The sequence below is a fragment of the Aethalodelphis obliquidens genome, unplaced genomic scaffold (genome assembly GCF_003676395.1).
Source record: "Aethalodelphis obliquidens isolate GAN/ISIS:26980383/991018 unplaced genomic scaffold, ASM367639v1 scaffold48, whole genome shotgun sequence".
Taxonomy (NCBI): domain Eukaryota; kingdom Metazoa; phylum Chordata; class Mammalia; order Artiodactyla; family Delphinidae; genus Aethalodelphis; species Aethalodelphis obliquidens.
Window position 1 is genome coordinate 3656450 of NW_020837992.1, and position 20953 is coordinate 3677402.

General features: G+C 50.1%; 2 protein-coding genes across 5 annotated transcripts; one reads left to right on the forward strand and one right to left on the reverse strand.

Annotated features, from left to right (window-relative positions):
• Window positions 1-280: 280 nt before the first annotated feature.
• On the forward strand, window positions 281-6056 carry IL24 (interleukin 24). 4 transcript variants are annotated; one of them, XM_027082846.1, is made up of 6 exons: window positions 281-460; window positions 1794-1995; window positions 3056-3118; window positions 3998-4156; window positions 4615-4689; window positions 5592-6056. In XM_027082846.1, the coding sequence occupies exons 2-6, from the start codon at window positions 1825-1827 to the stop codon at window positions 5673-5675; spliced, it is 552 nt and encodes a 183-aa protein (XP_026938647.1). In that variant the 5' UTR covers window positions 281-460; window positions 1794-1824; the 3' UTR covers window positions 5676-6056. The 4 variants fall into 4 exon arrangements, with proteins under 4 accessions (XP_026938647.1, XP_026938648.1, XP_026938649.1 ...); XM_027082847.1 differs by having other exon boundaries at window positions 1797-1995; window positions 4618-4689; XM_027082845.1 differs by having other exon boundaries at window positions 282-460; window positions 1797-1995.
• Window positions 6057-6727: 671 nt separating this feature from the next.
• FCMR (Fc mu receptor) lies at window positions 6728-20677 on the reverse strand. The gene is made up of 8 exons (XM_027082844.1): window positions 20527-20677; window positions 13254-13589; window positions 12380-12511; window positions 11198-11420; window positions 10911-11047; window positions 10415-10591; window positions 10097-10155; window positions 6728-7799 (listed from the first exon to the last, which is right to left on the reverse strand). The coding sequence occupies exons 1-8, from the start codon at window positions 20561-20563 to the stop codon at window positions 7623-7625; spliced, it is 1278 nt and encodes a 425-aa protein (XP_026938645.1). The 5' UTR covers window positions 20564-20677; the 3' UTR covers window positions 6728-7622.
• Between the last annotated feature and the right edge of the window lie 276 nt (window positions 20678-20953).

Consider the following 20953-nt stretch of genomic DNA (forward strand, 5'->3'; position numbering starts at 1 on the left):
TTTGTTTGCTTGTTTTAATTTTATGGATGCAGAAACAGAGGCTTGAGGTAGCTAGACACCCTGCCCCTGGCACACCGACAGTGGCAGAGCTAGAACTCAGACCCAGGTATCACCTCACCTCAGAGGCTGCTTTCTCCATTGCCCCATTGTCTCAGAGTGAAGGGTGACTAGGCAGTGAAGCAATTCTGTAGGACAGCATGACCAATTTCCCTTTCTCCACCTCCCTCTTCTTCCTCTGCCCCTCCCCCGCAGCCCCCATATATAGGAAGCTCCACAAAGCCTGGCTTGCCTGTGCACCTTTACTTTTGAAGCTGCTTCCATAGCTGGAACAGGAGCCTTCCATTCACATTTGCACCCTGATCGCTGAATGGTAGGGGTGCCTACCCAACCCTCTTCCTCTACAACAGGAACCAGCCACCTCTAAACAGCAAACCCTCAAGCATCACTTCTAGGACCTGAGGTGAGTGATGGGAGAGTCTTGAGTACTTGGCTTTGAAGCCTTACACTGACCGCTGCCCTACTGGGAATGGGGGCTGGGGGATGGCAGAAGCCAACTTTTCCAGTGTTTATGTAAGGGTGAGATATACCGTGAGGCTGAGCTGCTTTCTCGGGTTTAACACCCAGAAGAATTTAGGCTGGAGGAGAGGAAGGCCAGGAGGATTATGAGGCCTAGAGATGAATTTGCAAGACAGGCTGCAGATCCTGTGGAATTTGAAAGAAGGGTATGGAAAGAGTCTGAGTGAGAGGCTGAAGGACAGAGCTGCATGACAGGACAATGGGTGCTGGCTCTGGGCCCACTTCTCTGGTCCATGTGTTGGCAGGCACTCCAGAGACTGGCCTTCTCCCCGCTTCCTGCTCAGTTTAGGGGTGGAAGACTGAGTGTCCTCAGGTGTGAGACCAGGGCCAGGAGAAAGAAAGGGAGGGAGGGACTGAGTTCTGAGGAAAGAAGGAAGGAAGAAAAGCAAAGGACAAAGAAATTAGGGAGAAGAAATCTCTGCATACGATTATGATAGACAGACAATGGGGTTCCCTTCCTCTGGCTTGGGGCTCTTCACAGAGTCTTTCAGTGGAAGGTTTTATAGGTGATTCCGCTGGAAATCTGATTCCTCCTCTTGTTCAGTTACCTGAAAATTTAATTCTTAGAGTCGAGAGCCAGTCCGTCAGTTGAGGTGGCATAGTGAGTATGTGACCATAACCTATCAATCAGCTAGTCCTTCCCTGTGGGTCAGGATTAAACCCACGGCTCCTCATGAGTCGGAGGTGGCCTTCTCCTGGGGGAGGGGAGAAAGACCTGTCCACGTGTGCCCGGTGACTTAAGGGCAGAACTCAGGCAGGCAAACGCCTAGTTAAGCTCTCTATCCTGCTGAGCTTAGGCTCCCTATATGAGTTCTTCGGCACATTGTAAAAGAGTGAAGAAATGGCACTCCTCATTTCTTCACTCTTTTTGGTCAAATTCTGACTAGCAGGTTGTTGGCTAGAGTTGACTGTAACAGAGCAAGGAAGGAGGTGCAGGGGGTGTGTGTGCGACATGGATTGGGGGGGTGCGCAGATAGTGGGAAAGCCAGATCAATGGGTATGAGACCGAGTGGCAGAAAGAACCTTGCCCCACCCCAGGGCACCTCAGCAAGGCCACATGTTTGAATTATTCTAACACCGGGCACCCACTCTAGTTTCAGGTTTCCCATCTGTGTGTCCCCGAGGCTGGTCGAGGCAGAGCCAAGGAGCATTACTCTGGGGTGTACCCCTGCTGGGGCAGAGGGCCTGCCTCAGAGGGATGCCTCCCTTTCTTCCAGCAGGATCGCCCCACTCCTTCCTCTGCTGCAGATGGGCTCTCCTGTGTGCATGGCTGCCCTTCCCTGCCTGAGTCTGATCCTGCTTCTCTGGAGCCAGGGGCCAGGGGTCCAGGGCCAAGAGTTCCAATTTGGGCCCTGCCAAGTAGAAGGGGTAGTTCTTCAGGAGCTGTGGGAAGCCTTCCAGGCCATGAAGGACATTGTGGTGAGTGAAACGCTGCTCTGAAGCCAGCCGTGGGGGTGATTCCTTTTGCAGCATGATCATCATTTCCCTATCTAGGAACTTAGTGAAATCAGACGTATCACGAGTCTGCATTTCCTCTTGCCCTTGGGGAAACGGAGGCTCAGAAAGATGTGGCCAGTCTGTAGGAAAAGAAACACAGCCCGCAAGGAAGAAAGAAGGGAGCCCAATTCATTTGAGCTTCATCTATGTCCCAGGGTCACATGAGACTCCACCAATGGGAAGTCATGGGAAATCCTTCGAGACCCACCAGAGTTTTCACCTACTGCTTTGCCAGCTCCTATTATCCTGTTCCCACCTGCTTAGGCCTTGAGTAATGGTCGAAGAATGTTTAATGCTGAGCTGGGAAAGAATGGTTAATAGAGCTTGTGACACATAGTACTTAAAGGCCAATCCACATGCGAAGCAGAAAGAAGGAGTTGATGAGGCAGCTAGGGAAGAGGGGAGGGTGCTGCGTTGGAGACAGGGCATCTATGTATGATCTTGACCTTGAAACCAACCCGTACAGCAACCCCTACCTTCGCCCCCATCTGTTTCCTTATTTGCACAATGAGGAGGTGGGACAAAGGAGCTCTAAAACTCCTTCCTCTCAAGCATTCTTTGGCTCAAGATTCAAGAACTGGGATGAGGGGTGGGCTGCAGGGGAAGCTCCAAGGGGCAGCCCCCCACCCCGCCCCAGAATATGGGGGTAACATCCCATTCCTATTGGATCTTAAACCACATGGGCTTATTTCTTCCTGCCTCAAGTGACCAAAGGGATCAAACAGGTCCCTCATCAAAGCTCTAAGAGCTCCTGGGATTCCATCTGCCCCTGGGGGCCAAGATTGGTGATTTTCTGGGCCTGGAACCTTGTACCCCTACCCCAGGGGCCAGCTCAGCATGGCCTTTCCTGTGTCCTCCCTCTGGCCTCTGAGATCTCACAGACTGGATAGATTTAGGGGTCTGGGGAAGCAGCGTGTATTTGCAAGGTCGGTTTCTATGCTGACCCCCAACCTGGCGACATCTGTTCTTTCTTTCCCCAAAGCAAGCTCAGGATAATATCACGAGCGTCCAGCTGCTGCGGAAGGAGGTTCTGCAGAACGTCTCGGTAATCAGATGCTGGGGAAGGATGGTGCCTCCTCTGGGTGGCTGGTCTTCTATGGGTGACGCTGAGGGGTTGTCTAGGGGAGGCTGACAGAGGACTTCACTTCTGCCCTGGGCTGAGCCTGCCCAGGACAGGGCTTGGTAGTGAGCCAGAGAAGTAATATCTGGGGTTGTCATCTCAGTATCTGGGGCATGTGAACATGTGGCATGAGGAGAGGGGCGGGGATTGCGGCTTGTAAACCTCTGTCTCCATTTAGCCAGAGTTGCCATCAGTCTAGATTTCTCGCGCTTTTGTCGGCCCAGTGAGCATGTGCTTAGGCCACTTCCATGCCCTGCTTTTTTCTCACCTGTTACTCATCACCCATCTAGGCAGTGAGCAGAGACGACTGAGCCCTGATCCCTGAGAGAGGCTGAGCTTCCCTCTGTGGCACTTCAGAGGGCCAGTGTGCAATCCCTGTGCTCAGGGATACTTAGTTTTCTTTTCTCCTCCTTTCTTCTCCTTCCAAGCCTTTTCCCTGCCAACTCTCAACCAATCAAGATCTGGTGCTTTTCAAGGTCCATCACCGCCCAGAGCTATTAGAGAGGCCATGTGGTATAGAAGAAAGAATACTAACCAGATGGGAGTCAGGAGTCCTGGGGGCTAGGCTGTGTCTGCTACTGACCGGCCATGGGACCCTGGGTGAGTCCCCCCCTTTCTGGGTCTGCGGTTCCTCCTGTCAAACAAAGGGGCCTGGAGGCTCCTTAAGATCTAACATTTATCAGCATCTCCTAGAGGATCGCTGCCTCTACTGTGCTTATCTTGCCTTGCATGGCACGTGAGTGGTTCATCCAGGGCTGGGGTGGGCAGAGGCCTTGGCTCCGCAGTGACCCCGCCCCTCCCCAGGAGGCTGAAAGCTGCTACCTCATCCATGCCCTGCTGGAGTTCTACTTGAACACTGTCTTCAAAAACTACCGCGATAAGGCAGTTGAATTCAGGATCCTGAAGTCATTCTCTACTCTGGCCAACAACTTCATTGTCATCGTGTCCAAACTGCAACCCAGTGTGAGTAGAACAAAGCTGGGACTGAGGCCCACAGGAAAGGCTATGTTTTCAGAAGACTCGTCTTCCCTTATTTGGCCCTGGCTTTTATTCCACAACAGGGAGCTGCAGGTGTCATGGAAAAGAGCACAGGCTCTGGGCACCAGCAGTTCTGGGCTCAAATCAAGGCCTGCTTCTAACCAACTGGGTGTCCATTTGCAAGGTGGTCCACCTCTCTGAGCTTTGGTTTTCTTATCTATAAAATGCTGATAATCACCCCTACGTGGCAAGACTACTGTGAGAATTAAAGGACACAGTCCCTGCTGCATGGTGGGAGTTCAGCATTGGCCGCCTTGGGGACGCGGGATTTGGAGTTGTCCTCTTAGGCCTCGGGCACCCCTCTGGCGTCATTAGGAAGCAGTGGGAGGCAGCTCGCCTCTGCTCCTACCCGACACTTGGCGCACTTTTTTTCTGTTATCCAGCAGGAAAAGGAGATGTTTTCCATCAGTGAGAGTGCACGCAGGCGGTTTCTACTGTTCCAGCGAGCATTTAAACAGGTAAAATCAAAGCCAGGAATGGAGCGCTGCCCAGCTGGAAGTAGACTGGCCTGAAGTGTCACACGATTGCTCCTCAGGGACCGAGTGCAGAATCCAGGGCAGCTGACTCCACCTGGCTGGCCCCAAAGCCACCTGACTTAGCACAGCTGTCGCTGCGTCAGTTGCCATATCCTCTGCATAAATACCACAAATGGCAGCCTATTTTTCTGCCAGTTTTCAAGTTAAAGTGCTATTATATTTCCCTACAAGACGATTTCACTACCAAGGACATTCCCAAGTGAGAGTTTTATGGGTACTTGAGGTGGGCGATTGGAGTCAGAAGTGAGGGGGAAGGAAGGGAGAACCCCCGAGCACAACACACATTGCGTGTTTTCCATGATGTTCAAAGGGTCTAGTCTGTGAAAAAGAATTACAGGAATTATGTTGCCTTTTCCTAAATTAAGACAACAAAGAAAATCCGAATTTCATACCCAGCTCCCCCGCAAAGCAAATACAATTTTGATCATTTTTTGAGGAACAGATACCCCAGTTTATAAATAAGTGGTGAAGAGCAATAATATACAAGGGAAAGGGGCCACCCGGGCCTCAGTTTCCTCATCTGCACAGTGGGCTCAGGGGATGGACAGAATCCACCCTGTGCTGGGATTCTGATTCTTAGTGTCAGGGACTCCAGATGTTTTTCCCTTGCTCCTTATCCGTTGCCACTCACCAACCCATCTGTCCTCACCTCCGAAGCAGACAACACTCATAGACGGGGAATAATTGATGGGTAGGTAACTTTGTCAGAGGCCATCCCAAAGGGGACTCAGCTCATGATTTGGAGTCAGACCGGGTTCAGGTGTCGGAAGGAAACCTATTCTTGTGGCTAACATGACAGATCTTCAACTCTCCTTTCCCTTTAGTTGGACAGAGAAGCAGCTGTGACCAAAGCCTTTGGAGAAGTGGACATTCTCTTGACCTGGATGGAGAACTTCTACCAGGTCTGAAGGCCTAGGCCAGGACCTCGTTCTCTGTGTCATTTCAAACAAGCGTTCGTCCCCATGATGTTCTCTGGGTGCTTCACATCCTTGACCATGGGCCCCATCCTTGGCACAGGCTTATCCTCAAAGACTTCATTCTTTAAGGGACCCCAACAACAGTCGTGGAAGGTTCCCTCGGGTGCTGCGAATAACCTACAAAGCAGATTCCTATATTTATTACAACGCTATTTAATTCCTATCAGTGTTTTAACCGACGCCTTATTTATTTGTCAGAATGAAAGTTCTGTGAAGGCAGCAAGGACAGTGCCCCACGCTTCTCTCTGATCCTCCACAATCTTTGCCACCACGTGGGGTAGAGGATGGGTGCTCAGTAAATACTTAATTGGATTTTTTTTAACCTGTCTTTGAATTGTTGAGGAACAATGAGGGATGTTGGGATGTGAAGTTGAACTTTAGGGCATGGAAATCACATTGTCATGACACCTGCAGGGGTCGTACACAGAGCACTGGGATGAGGGGGAGGGCACTGGTTTGAAATATAAATGATAAAAGATATAATGCAGGGGGGTGCCCAGAACAAAGCAGACTCTCCCTAAACACTGCATTTCTTGCCCACACTTCCCACCTCACTCCCACCATCCCTGCCCCTCGGGTACTCTCTTTCTTATCCTACTCACTCGTCCCTTATCTGCCACTTGGGAGGGTGCCAGTGTCAAGCTGACCTCGTGGATGGTGTCATCATACCTGGATGACAGGTATGATGGTGGTGCAAATATAATTTAGGGTTAGGTTAGGGTTAGGGTTATGTGTTATCCCATCTGTGATGACATTCCCTGCTCATAAAAAGCAGGCACCTCGGGAACCTTTCCTTTCTATCATCACTGGACCAGTGCCCAGAGAAGCTGAGTTGTGTGTCTGGGAAAGGCCTTCTTCCTAAAAGCAAGACGGGACATTCTCTAGTCTCAAGCTTTGACTGAACTTTGTAGTTGATTGCAATCCAAACATATAATGTCTGCCTAACTCTGCCCTGGTTCAGAACACTCAAGAGGATGAATGTACGTAGGAGGTGGGATGTCTCTTCTTCCATGATGTGAGTTCTCTTGCAGAACAACTGGCCTTCCAGGAATCCCATATCCTTGTTCTCCCCCACCTGGCTATAAGCCACCTGGACTGGCAAAGAGAGGAGGTGCATTTCTGAAAGCAGAGAGATGTAATGCCTTTGGATAGCTCAAATAGACCAAGGCACACATTTCAGTGCATGGAAGAAGGATAAATAGATGACAAAAACTATTCTATTTCTGAAAGAGGGCGAATGCTGGAGTCAGGGTACTTAGGTGCATCAAGGGAGGAAGACTTAGAGTAAAGAGGGTATCCACATATATCACTAGCACTAACAAGCATGGTTCTGAAAATTTACAACCCTTCATCACATCAAAATAAATTGCCCTCATAGGACTCCAGACAAACAGAAGATCACTGGTAAATGCCGGCCCTAAGATCTGGGCAAAGAGGTTGTAAGGGGTGTTTCATAACAAGGTCCCTTCCTAGCTCAGGGCTGAAGCATGTCCTCACAAAGAAGTTCAGGCACCTTCTACTGGTGGGAAACCCAAGACCGAGAAGGGCTTTCAAAGCAACAGCTATGCCTAGGCTCCAGTCCAAGGCCATGTTGTCTAGATCCAGGGCAGCAAAGACCGTGTGATCAAAGACACTCTGCAAATCCCACAGCCTGTTGCATGGCTTGGAAAGGAAGCAAGTGGCATCAGGACAAATGCTCTGCATTCCCGGAGCCCACCTGAAAACCACAGGGGGCTGCAAAAGGAAGAGCTGGGGGAGGGGAGACTGAGCACTGCTCAGGGCAAACAGACAGGGATGAGACTCGAGGTGGGATGTGGGAGTAATGAGGGTTCTGAAAACGGATGGAGCGGGCGTTGGAAACCAGCATAGAGACAAGATTCATTGGCACCAAGGTCTGGGCCCAGGGGGACAGCTGGAGAGCTGAGTCAGGCAGGGAATATTGACGTAGTCATCGGAATGCGTGTCCTCCATCTTGGCAGCAGGCTGGTGGTAGAAGCTCACATATTCACAGCTGATCTTCACAGATGGGGCATGGAGCCAGGGAGTTTCCGACACCTGGGAACAACCGGAGAAGCATCACTGGATCTGGGTAGGGTGATTGTAGCATCGACAGCAGGCAATGGGGTGGGGTGGGGGGGAAGCATGCATGTGGTTGCTGTCTTCTAGAAGGCAAAACACAGAGGTGGTTGAGCTCCATCAGGTGGCTCAGCCCTGGGGATTTTCAGGGTGGCGTCTCAACCCCAAATAACTGGAAAACACTTAGGTCTAATGTGACAGGAAATGCCTTAAACGGGGCTCAGACTAAAATCATGTGACTAAGCACGGGTCTGAAGGAGAACCAGCTGCTGGAGGAGTTTCCCCTCTGGGATTAGATGATGTGACTTGTGGAATAAATATGCATCTTCTCAGGGAGTTATCAGAAGTAGCATGAGTCATCCTCTGCACCTCCATAGGGCTTTTATTCCATGGAGAGCTTGTGACGTGACATGACAGTGCATTCCAGGAAGGAGCCGGCTGGTGAAGCAGAGGAAGGTGGCAGGCCATGTGGAGCTCCGCTTCCCCAGAAAGAAAGTTCAGGACCATCTGCCTCCAGGACGGATCAGTTCTCGGAGGGCAGGGCTATGCCATGACTCTAACACGGCACAACTATTGTAACATCCACCCAGGAAGGCTGCAGTAGGGAAAGTCACACATTTTTGACACAAGCGCTAAGAACCAGAAGTTCAGCCCCCTGAACACAGTAGGCACTGAGTAGGTGCTCACTGAAAGGAGCTGTTACTTTCTGTACTTTACCAAGTACAAGCTGAGCAGCAGCTTGCTTCAAAAATATATCTCCCGCTGCCTGTTACAGTTCATCATTTGAGATTTATTTGGCTTAAAAATTTTAAAACGTCACTCCCTGTGAAGGCTTAAAATACTCAGTCATTAATCATAGGCACCTTGTTGTCAACTTGCTCCATCAAGATTTTTATCCCTGATAGTGGGAATGTGAGTTTCAAGCAGGGAGGAAGGGTAAAATTTGAGCAAGGTACTGGGCCAGGTGAGGGCATGTGTGGTCACAGAGCAGTTCCAGAGAAAGGGGCTGAGGTAAGTGTAGAATAGATGGGCACCGCTGGACCTACCTAAGCTACTGTGAACCTTCTCCAGCAGGGCTGAGGGCAAGCTCAAGAAGCTGGGCATGATGGGGGCAGAGCTGTTGCTTGTTGCCAGGCATCACTCTCCCCCTTTGTAGCAAGGCACGGTTACCGAGCCGGGGATACATTATTCAGCAACCCTTGAAGGCAGGTGTGACCACGTGACTAAACTGTGCCCAGTGGGATGCAGGTAGAAGTGATGTGTGAAATTTCAGGGTCATGGTCTTAAAAAAGCGACTTTCTCTTTCTTCCTCCCATGCGCTGGGATGCAGACATGGTGCTGGTGATTGAGCATTGACCACGGAAGGATGGAAGCGGCAAGACTCCAGGGGGTGGTGCAGCAACAGGCAGAAGGCATTTGAGTCCCTGGATGACCCCATGGCTCAGGCCACCTCCTCCTGGCTACCTGCCTTTGCTTGAGAGGAAAATAGGCTTCCGTGTTGTGGGCCGTGGTTTAGGGTTTACTGCATTAGCTTAGCCTACCCCCTAATTAAATCAGGGACACTTGCCACACTTAGTTTTTACTGGTTCCTGAAGTAATAATGTTTCTGCTATGGTAGGCTGCTTTAGAGAATAAAATGGAAAATTTGGGAAAACAAACACGAATGAATAGTTTAAAGGTTTTTCACACATCTGCCAAATGGCCATCAATAGAAAGATGAGAAGAAAAAGAAAGAAAGAAAGAAAGATGAGTTCCCTATGTCCAAACCTAGATTTCAAGAGGAATCTTCTTCATCCAAAGTGTTGAATCTTATCTACGTCTCTAGGCCAGGCTTAACTGCCTTCAGTGATGGGTAAACAACCTCCTCTCATCTTCGAGGGCTTACTAGAAAGTACTTCCTCATATTAAGGTGAAACTGGGTAACTTCCACCCCCTTAAGATCTCCTAGAAATCGAATCTTTTCCACATGAAAGCCCTTCACGTATTTGTAGAGGTATCATCTATCATCCTCTACTAAGCTCCCATTTATCCCATGAGAAATGCTTGGCTAAAAGCCGTGTAACTAAGTCTACCACAATTGTTGCGTAGTCGCCTACTGACACCATCAAAGGAGGAAACTGATACCAGTTCCCAGACTCAGGGCCCGGGGAGCCGCTGCGAAAGCCCCCGCCCTCCAGCTAAGCCGAAGCTCCACCGACTGCGCTCGGGTCCAAGCCCAGGTCTGGGGCCGCCCATTAGGGCCGCAACTGCCAATCAGGGGGCGGGGCGGAGCTTACCTGCGGCGGGGCTGAGGGCGCCAATGCTCCGGGGCATGGGAGAGGTGCCGCCCCTTCACCTAATAGGAACCGGGAGGGCCGACATGAGGGCGGGGCCGAGGATCCAGCCCCACCCGCAGCTCTGCCGGAAACCCTGGGGAGGAGGAGCCGGCTGCGCTGCACGCGGCTGTTCTGAAGGCGGGTTTTTCTGGCTCAACCTCCGCGCCGCGCAGTGTCTGGCTGCTCCAGCTCGCACGCCCGGCCAGTCCCGCTCTCCCCCAGCCCGCCTCCCTCTCCCCGCGACCTGTCCCGCTCTCCCCCACCTGCCCGCCTGCTCACCAGCAGCGTCCACCCCCCGAGGGCGCCGAGGGCAGGCGCTGTAGACGTTGTTTTGGGTGCGTGGCCGCTGCGACACGCGTGGCCGCTGTGACACACGTGGCCGCTGTGACAGAGGCCGCTGTGAGGCCTCCAGGGCGCGCATCCTCACAGCCAGTCGGCGGACCCGTCTGGAGAGAGCTTCTCGGTAAAGCCACAGGGAAGGAGAGAGGAAGAGGGCGTCAGAGGCCCATGGGCACCCCCTTCCAGTCTTAGAAAACTAAAGGCTGTTTGCCTGGTGTTTGGCAATGTCTGACGTGTGGGTGCTTAGTGAAGACCAAAGGGCCCAGGCCGCGCTCCTCCCCGCCCCCATTTCCAGACCATTGAGCCCCGTGCCACGTTCCCCACACCCCAGGCTGCTCATCTAAAGCGCCTGAGTGTCCCCGGGAGGTCAGAGGGATCTGAATGCGCTGGGATTTGGGGAAGCTCGGCTCTCCGAAACTTAGCCTGGCGCCCTCACCTTTCCTCCTTTGAATGACCCTCTTCGCCACCAGCCCCAGAAGTGCCAGCAGGATGAGACCCAGGATGGTGGGGGTCAGGATGTAGAAGCCTTGGTCTTCCATCCCAGACACGGGGCCTGGGCCCTGGTTGAGTGAACTGAGGAGGGAAGGAGGGGGAGAGAGAAGGGAGAGGTCAGGAAGGGAGGGGGTTAAGGCAGCACGCAAGTGGCCAACTTTTTTGGAGGTAGCTCACAAGTTTGTCCCTTTGTTAACAGAATTCTCACCCTGGACGGTGCAGGCCTCTTACCTCTGCCTGTGAAGCCTGGTTTGGTGGTTGTAGCTGGCCGTCTGGAGCCTGAGCAGTTCCTCCTGTGCTGAGGTTTTTGAGGCTGTGGCAGATGGCAGGAGGGTGGTGGGCTGGGCAGTTGCTACTGAAGATGCCCTGTAAACTCGAGGGCGGTGGGTGATTGAGGTGGTGGGGGAGGCATGGTGTGCTGGAGGGGCCTCAGTCCTTTGAGCTGGTGTGGTTACTACAGAAGACAGCAGGAAGAAACTCTAGTCTCCAACAGCCTTGGGCCAACCATTTCTTTCCAGAACACATGCTTCCCTTTTACCTAGACTACCTTTGTTCTCACAGTCCTTGTCACCTGAAATGCCTCCTGAGCATGCCATCTGCATCTAGTACGTTCTGTCTATATTTGCTTCAAACTCCATTTCCTACAGGAAGTCTTCCGTGACTTCCCAGGCAGAAGAGCTTGCGCTCCTCTAAGCATGGACAAAACCTTGTTTGTAGTTCAATTCCCACTCTGCCTTGTGTTGTATCTATGCGCTTGTCTATTCTCCCCCATCCCACACCTGTCAGTCACAACCTTGAGTATACAATGAGCTCAGTTACACGATCCCTCTCTCAATGGCCAGCGGTCTTTTAGTGTAACAATATTCAATTAATGTATCTACCTCACAGGGCAGATGTGAGGATGTGATGTAACTATTGCATGTCAAAATGCATTTAAGACAGGAAGATGGTATAGAAATGTAAAAGTATCATTAATATAATCGTGATTGATCTTGTTATTGTAAAATAGAGCTGTTAAATCAGTATGCCAGCAAATGGAAGACAGCCCTATGGGGAGCAGGAAGCAGGAGGACCTCTGGCTGGGAAAGGTCTGCCCAGTCTTGGTTTCCCGCAGTCATTCATAAAAGAGCTAGATTTTGTGAATGGAGCACAAACTTCATTACATGTGGTGCCACCTGGTGGTGATGGGTCATTTCTGCAACTAGTGCCAAGTGTACGTGCTGAAGGATGGGCTTGAAACACTTGGAATGCAGATCTCAGGGAGGTACCCCCTCCTAAGGCAGGGAAATACACATCTGAGACGCAGCTCTGCTCTGCCAACCATCCTACGAGCTGAACATATACCCCCTCCTCCATTTTCACAATGCCATAGAATCTCCCCCACCTCCCCTACCCTACCTTTGGGGAACTGACCTTTGGATATGAATTCCAAAGAACTGGCATGTTCAGGCATCTGGAACCAAAGAGGCATACGCATTTGGAGAAATCTGTTAAACCATGCTGGAGGCTCAGGCATTGGCTCTTCTTCCCAGAAAGGCCCGTAATCTACCGGAGGCAAGAGGAGTCCATTGGTGGTCTCTAGGACGAGACTGAGGCCTGGGGAAGGGACTATGAGCTGAGGCTGACTCAGCTAGGGCAGATGGCAGTGAGGGGATGAGGGCAGGGAGAAGAAAAATAACCAGGCTGGGGGCTTCCCTGACAGAAATCCTCTTTCACCCTAACCCCGTCGGCATTCCCTGCAAAACCATCGGAGACCACTGGGAATCTAGGTTGTTGAATTAGTGCTGTGTATGTCTGAGGAAGTCAGTGGAGAAAAGAAAAAAGGAAGGATTCGGGAGAAATAAAGAAAGGATCAGATCATAAAGTAACAAATTTGGCCATCAACTGTGAAAAATGATTGTCTTTCCTTTATATCTATCCCTGATATCTCTCATGGGACAATTATGGTAATAATTATGTCCTTTTGCTTCCAATTTCCTTCAGTCTCAGAGCCCCTCCTCAATCTCACCCCACACTCGCCTCGTGCCCTGGGTAGGATGAGTAAAATACCACACAAGGAGAGCACCTATCCTGTCCCTTTCATACAGTTTGGATAGAAAATTTGGTGGACCGTGAAGTTCATTGACTCTATGAGGTTTCGACTCTACAGATCCCAATTCCTACTGGACTTGCTAATATGGGAATAGTGTAAGAGTGTGGGGACGGCTGCAGTCCCATTGTTGTCCCAGCCTTCCTGAGTGGAAACGTTTTCTGGGTGGCCAGAGCCTCCATCGTGTGGGGCACCTACCACTGTGAACAGACAGGGTGACCTGCTGGGTCTTGCCCCGGTCTGTGTCCATGCCTGCCCCACAGGCATAGACCCCGCTGTCACCCTCGACCAGCTCTGTCATCTCCACCAGGAACAGATTCCTGTCTGGACACAGCTCCAGTGTGACTCGATTCTTGAATTCCTTCTTGACGAAGTTCCTGTTGGACACCACGGTGGCGCATCCTCCAGACTCAACAATTGTCCGGCACAGATATATCCTCACATGCATTTCAGGAAGCGGGCACTCGATGACAACGGATCCTCCCAGCATTCCCTCCACCTTTACTTCTGGAACGACCCTCAGGGCTCCAGCTACTGCAGGGAGAGGGAGTTAATGTAGAGGAAGCCCCATCCCCAGCCACATCCCCAACTCCAGCCCTGTTTCCAACCCAGGCCCCAGCCCAGCCTCACACTCATCCCTACTTCCAACTCCATCCCCATTAGCAGCCCAAGCCTCAGCCAGCCCTGAGCCTCAGCCCTCTCATGATCTCTAGCCCTGGCTGCATCCTCAGCCTCTTCCCATCCCCAACCCTATTTATATTCTTGGTCCAGCTCTATGTCCATCCCTAGCCCTATGCCCAAGGCTGAGTCTCTCCCCAGCCCAAGCCTTAATGTAATCCTCAGCCTTGTTACCAAACCTGAACCCATATGGATCCAGACATCAAACCCCTGAAAATACAGTCAAAGCCACTACCCCACTCCAGGGGGAGAGAATGTGCCACAGTGATCCCCCCAACCAGCCCATGATCCCTGAGTGACTTCAGGGTGGTGTCGGGAGGCATGGTACAATTTGCTCCAACAGGTTTTCTGTCTAGTTTTGTTTTGCTCAGATCCATCCAACCAACCAAAACAACCATTCACCTCCAGTTTTTTTATTCAATCATTCAACAAGTATCAGTTGAATGCCTTTCATGTGATAAGGTGCCTGGCATCCCTCCCTCACAGAACAAATCATTTATTGAATGATACAAATGGACGGCCACTATGTGACAACAGAGTATAGTAAATCCCATGGCGTAGATACACAGAGCCCCTTGGAAGCACCAAGCAGGGGCGCCTGATCCAGTCTGCTGCAGAGGATGATATAATTTGAGGAAGGCTTTCTGGAAGACGTGATGTGTAAGTTGTGACCTGAAGGACTGGGTGTGGACGGCAACTCAGAGAATGATGGTGTTGTCTTCACTGAGGAAGGGAACACAGAAGGAAACAAGGGTATATTTGAGTGTGTGTGCACATTGTATGTGCATTGGGGGTGGTGTGGAGCAGGGTGGAATAAAAGGTGTGGTTTCTGAGTCCCTGACATCAAAAAGCTTATGCTTTGGCTGAGAGAAGGCAGGTCTAAGCTGGAGAAGAAAGTAAGTCCAAGTATGATTAATTGTCAGCTAAGTGGGTCCCAGTAAGTGTCTGTATATTTCTGGGAAGACAATTCAGAGGATGAAATGTGTGTGGGGGGGAGGGGGCTGTGGACTAGGGTGGAGGAGAGACCCTTCTAGACAGTGAGAACCACCCCCAAAAAGGCTGGGACAGGAGAGAGAACATGGCACGTTCATGAGGCGGGGAGGGATGTTCACAAACTTCCTGAAACTCATCCATAGAGCAAACGTTAAGAATAGCTCTAGGACTTCCCTGGTAGTACAGTGATTAAGAATCCACCTGCCAATGCAGGGGACACTGGTTCGAGCCCTGATCAGGGAGGACCCCACATGCTGCAAGCAACTAAGCCCGTACGCCACAACTACTGAGACTGTGTGCCACAACTACTGAAGCCCATACACCTAGAATGCATGCTCCGCAACAAGAGAAGCCACCACAGTGAGAAGCCTGTGCACTGCAACAAAGAGTAACTCCCAACTCACCGCAACTAGAGAAAGCCCACGCACAGCAATGAAGACACAATGCAGCCAAAAGTAAATTAAAAAAAAAAAGATTCTCTCTTAAAAAAAAAAAAAAGAATAGCTCCAAGGAGTCAAGGAAAGAAGTGGGGCTGGAGCCTCCTAGATGAGCAGAGAGAGTCGAGGAGGATGTTCTGGGGAGAGGGAAGAACATGGACAACAGAAACAACCATGGGAACATGAGATGGGGGTAGAGGAGGCTAGATAGGGGCTAGCTGGGGACATTTACAGGAGTATGTTAAGATCTGAAAGTGTAGCTGCTAAGTGTGGTGGGGAGAAGAGGGGCCCACCAGACACGTATGACCTGACATGGAAACCCTTCATGAATAACCCAACACTGCTTTAAATCCCCTGGAAACAGATGTGTGAGGTAGCCCTGTGACTGGAACGTGCCAGTGGAAGGGTGACCCATCAAAGGACAAACATCCAACCAGGGGGATAGGTGAATCCCCTGTATGTCCAGAAGGACCATACCTGTGTGTAAAGCCCAGCACCTGAGAATGAGCATGCAAACATTTTTGGACCAACCCAGCCAGAAAAGGGCATGCCTGCTGCTTTCTCAAGGGTGAGATGCTGTAAAATGGGCAGGCGCAAGACAGAGCAGAGAGGGGTCATCACCGTGCAGATGCCTCCAGTGGCCTCTCTCTGCTCAGCGATGAGCTGCTGGTAACCCCCTGGCTTGCCCAGGTCCTCTGTTATGGACTGTATGTTTGTATCTCCCCAAAATTCATATGTTGAAACTCCAACCCCCAAAGTGATGGTATTACGAGGTGGGGCCTTTGGAAGGTAAGTAGGGTTAGATGAGGTCATGAGGATGCAGCCCTCATAATGGGATTAGTGTCCTTGTTCTCTCCATGTGCACAAGAAGAGACCATGTGAGCACACAGGGAGATGGCTGCAAACCAGGAAGAGGGCCCTCACAGAGAATCATGTCTGCCAGCACCTTGATCTAGGACTTCTAGTTTCCTGAACTGTGAGAAATAAATGTCTGTTATTTAAACTATGCAGTCTATGGTATTTTGTTAGAGCAGCTGGAGCTGACTAAGACATCCTTATCGTGCAAACTTTGGATGGATGAAGCACAAGGAAAGCTGCTGGGTACACTGAACTCTGGTCCCAAGGAAGCACTAATGGGTGAGATGAAAATGACCAGATCCCATTCTCCTTGGAGTTCATAGTAGCTTCTAACCAAAAGCAGATTTCCCAAGTAGAAAAAAAGATAGATATAACCTCCAGGTTTAGAACTTAGGCACAGTGTGCATAAGACTCCTTTGGGGGAACTTGCTAGGATACAGATAACCTGGTCCTGCCCTTAAGCAATGTGATATCTGCTTAGAATGGGGCCTGTGGATCTGCATTCTTAGATGCCCTTGAATTTTTGCAATTCTGGACCCCTTAACTACATTTCCAAATGATTCAGGGGAAAAAAGAAAGGGGTGGGAGAAGGTATCTAAAGGAACCAAGCTGTTTAATATTGACATTTTAGAGAGGCTGCTAACTAAGTGTCATTAATCTTTAAGTTGGTGATTTGATTTTCAGTGGTGATGGTAGGGGAAAGGGATATATGTAGCTCAAAAAGTCACTCTCAACATATAGTTGGATATAAATATCCAATTTGGAACATGGAAAAAATCTTTTTTTCATAATGCAAAATAAGGTAAAGGCCCCCAAGGCCTTGGCTGGTGGCAGTGCTCTGGGAACAGACTTTGGATTCCGTGTAGCAGTGATTTTCTAGGTGGGAAAATCGATGAGGACCCTATCAACTCAAGCCACAGCAGAATCTCTGGAAGAAGGGAGCTGACCTGAGAGTTTTATGTTTATCCAATGGAGCGTGGATTTTTTTAAAAGGATGGGAAGCATCCTATGCTCCTTCCCACTTCCGCCCACACTAACCTGTGTGTGTCTGGGCCCGCTGTCTGCCCTCGGCCCTGTTGCTGTGGATGGAGTGTCCCCCTCCTCTCAAAAGCCAGTCCTTTCACCTTTATCCTGAATCCATGCCATCACATTCTTTAGAGCATGTCTTCTGCAATCACCCCCTTTCTCTGTCTGTCTCACTGGTTCTTCTCCTCCAGCATTGCATGGCTTACACACACGCCCTGATATGGCCCATACTGGAAAAACCCTTGGTCGACTTCTCCCCTCCCCTTCAGCTGCCACCCCTCTTCTGTTCACTTTCTCAAAATCACTGAATCCACTCCTCCATCTCCCGATTCCTCTTCCACCTATATCTGTCAGAATTATGGCTCCAGTATTCCGCTGAAACTGCTCCGGTCAAGGTCACCAAAACTTTCCTTGTTGCCATGCTGGATGGTCACTTCTTTATCCTTTTTTCTCTTGCTCTCCTGGCAGCATTTGGTGGAATTGAGCCTTCCTGCCTTGAAATGCTTTCCTCTCCTGGCTTCCCCGACATTACACTCTCAATGACTGTTCCTTTGCAATCTCCTGACTTATCTCTCCTTATCTGTTCACTTTAGTTCTCCTCCTCCTTCCTTCCTTCCTTCCCCTTCTCTATCAGCATTGGGCCTGACGCCTGGCCTGTTCTCTTCTCTGTCCTCCTTGCTTCCCCCCACACTAGCTCATTTACTTCCATGGCTTTTAATACCAGCTCTATATAGATCTCACCATAATATGGATCTCCAGTCTTGTCTTTACCTCTGGGCTCCAGACTTGCCTTTTTGACACCTGCTCTTGCACTTCACTCAAACATATAAGATATTTTCCAGACTTAAATGGCAAGAACAAACAAACAAAACCCTCTTGATGTTTCTTCCAAAGCCTGTTCCGTCACCAGCTGTTCCCATCTCCAAAAATAGCACCAACATCTGTCCAAGTGCTGAAGCCCCAGAGTCATCCCCATATTAAAGAATCAAGAATAAATTTTAGGTATGCGTATGTGTACTGGGCCACAGCATCAAGTGTATGTATTATTATTATTATGGGTCAAGGTAAAAAAAGTTTGAAAGTGTATACCCTATGCTACTGCCTTGCTTTTTTACGGAACTCCACTTAGGGCCCCAGGCGATGTGGCCTATAGCCTGTGCCTCATGCACTGGGCTCTGGGACCAGGACCACCCCCACATTTGCAGGACCTGGGGCAGGAATACAAATAAGACCCAAATATCATACGTCTAAATATTTTAAAGTTAGTTATCAGGCTAAAAAACTGTTGAATAAATGATCCCCCTATCCTGACAAATTTACACACTCCTTGGATGTCCACTCTAATACATGGCTGTGCAGGGAAAAATGGCTCCAAGTTTCCTGCCTCTATCCTCTGGCCTCTCTCCTGTCTGTTCTCATCCCTCGCTCCTGCCCACTCCACAATGGTCCTGGTATGTACATGGGGGATCACCCAGCTTACGTGTACAAGCTCCATCCATCTCCTTCCCAAACAGCCACCTGTAGCCACCCTTTTATAGGCCAAGGGGTCACCCTAGGACAGAAGACCCAGGATAGAATCTCACACAGTCATTGAAGGTGGTTCCAGAGACATTTGGACAGGGAATTTGAGGTCTAGAAGAGGGGGTGTGGGTGTGGGCTTGGAGTAGGCACATCCTTTGGGGCCTTGAACGCCTCACCCTGTGGAGATGGGCACAAGTGGAGAAGGACCAGGCCCAGAGCAAGGACACCTCTGGCTAGAAGGGTCATATTGCTCAGGACAGACTGCAGGGGTACAATTTAGGTACCCTTCACTCCTAGACATTTTCCACGTCTACCCAATCCCTCTTCCCCCTCAGGTCTAAGTTTAGTTAACCATCCACTGTGATCACCTATGTCCTACCACCTCTCACAGAGTCTGTTTCATTAAAACTTCATTCCCTTGGGTTTTTAGGGATTTCCAATATTTGATTCAAAGATTTGACTTTCTTCCGAACTCCAGCCATTACAAAGAAAGCAAGTATGAATAAAAAACAACTTTGACCCCCAAGAAGCTTACCATTGAATCAATAAAGTAAAGTGGACACACCCTGAGCTACAATACAAGGTAGAACGGGGTCAGCTATTGGGGTTCAGAAGAGGGCCCTGTGGAACATGTACGAGAAAGTGGAGGTTGAGATGGGATTTGAAGGACCCATAAATGGTGGAGGTGAGTGGAAGGCTATTCCCGGCAGCAGGAATGGCATGAGCAAGGGCATGGTGTCAGGAAAGTCTAGCACATGTTCAAAGAGGCGTCCCATTGGCTGGAGGTTAGGAAAGTACAGGGGAGTATGATAAGCTCAGAGTATAAAAGGGGAGGCCAAGGGCTTCCCTGGTGGCGCAGTGGTTGAGAGTCCACCTGCCGATGCAGGGGACACGGGTTCATGCCCCGGTGCGGGAGGGTCCCACATGCCGCGGAGCGGCTGGGCCCGTGAGCCATGGCCGCTGAGCCTGCGCATCTGGAGCCTGTGCTCCGCAACGGGAGAAACCACAGCAGTGAGAGGCCCACGTACCACAAAAAAAAAAAAAAAAAAAGGGAGGCCAAGAGAGGAGTTTGTATTTAAGGAGTTCGATTCAGTAGGCAGTGGGAGCCATGGAAGGTTGTTGGAAAGGATGATCCTATGATCACAGTCAAGATGAAGGAAGGTTGATCTGGAGCTACAGGCTGATCAGGTTGGAGGAAGTGGGAGAGATAGTTAAGAGGTGATCCTGTGGTCTTCCTTTCCATTCCCTCTGTTATGTCTCTAGTAGGGGCTGCCATGGCTTCTCATCCTTGTAAATGTGAATCTAGAAACTACGTGAATTGGCCATTGATTAGGTCAAAGTCTGGTTGGGGATAAATAGGAAGAGGTGGTAAAAAGCTATTTTGGCATTTTACAGCTGATATCAGGGATAGTTAAGACAGAGAGAGTAGCTGATTTGGGTGGTGACCAGTGAGGAATTTGAGGTTAGGTGTTAGGCCTGCTGCATTTCTGATCTTGATGGGATATGGAAGTGGGAGTGCCCAGGAGACAGCTGTAAATTGAGATATGGAGCTCAGGAAATGGATTAAGGCTACCAAATGGGTTAGGGAGACTTCATTTACATTGGAACTTTGAAAATTCAGGCATTAAAGAGATCCAAAGAAAGAGAATGTAGAAGTAAGAAGAAAGAACTTAGGAGGTACTTGCTTTGAGATTCCATATTAACAGGCCGATATGTCTGGAGAGGTGGCAACTTCAGCCCTTACAAGTCAACTCCTGAGCGAGCAGGAGGTGTGTCTGGAGTAGAGGGAGGCGCACTACCTGGGAGTGGGGAGGGCCTCCATCCAGGTCCTGCCCTAGGTACCGGTTTACAACTAAATCCATCCAGAAACTTCAGAGCTGGAGATGCACAGCAACTCCCCTACCTGTGGCCAATTAAGCCCTCATACAACGTCCCGTGTGTTTCCCCACAACACTTACCTGGCAGGAAGTAAAGTGACCAAAGCCAGAGGTCCATGGCTCCTTCCAGACCAAGGTCCCATCCAAGAGCCCCTGGAGAGGGGGACAGAGACCCACTGCTCACCCAGGAGCCCTTCACTGTTTGATGCTTGAAAGAGACTTCTGGTGCCCACAAGGAGTATGGCTTGAAAATGAGGAAATGACAACCTATTTTATTTGCTTACTAGTTTTAGATGAAAAAGAATATACCAGCAAACCAAAGAGGAAGTCAGGAACTGAGAAAACATGTTGTGTTCAGTGAGAATGGGTCACCAGGGTTCAAAGTGCCTCGAGGCAGCTTCTGAAGACTATTAGAAACTACCAGTTCTGCTATTTCTCTGCCTTGGGGGGTCCTCCCATGCTTTATGTGAGCCACAGTCATTCCCCTTGTGCCTGTCTTCAGGATAAA

What these genes read in the sequence shown, in the direction of transcription:
- IL24 (XM_027082846.1), top strand. Translation starts at nt 1,825, where the DNA reads ATGGGCTCTCCTGTGTGCATGGCTGCCCTTCCCTGCCTGAGTCTGATC. An exon ending in AGGCCATGAAGGACATTGTG is followed by an intron (nt 1,996 to 3,055) that starts GTGAGTGAAACG and finishes CTTTCCCCAAAG; the next exon opens with CAAGCTCAGGATAATATCAC. An exon ending in TGTCCAAACTGCAACCCAGT is followed by an intron (nt 4,157 to 4,614) that starts GTGAGTAGAACA and finishes TCTGTTATCCAG; the next exon opens with CAGGAAAAGGAGATGTTTTC.
- FCMR (XM_027082844.1), bottom strand. Translation starts at nt 20,563, where the DNA reads ATGGACCTCTGGCTTTGGTCACTTTACTTCCTGCCAG. An exon ending in ACCAGGCTTCACAGGCAGAG is followed by an intron (nt 11,048 to 11,197) that starts GTAAGAGGCCTG and finishes TTCCCTCCTCAG; the next exon opens with TTCACTCAACCAGGGCCCAG. An exon ending in TCGGGGGGTGGACGCTGCTG is followed by an intron (nt 10,156 to 10,414) that starts GTGAGCAGGCGG and finishes GGTTCCTATTAG; the next exon opens with GTGAAGGGGCGGCACCTCTC.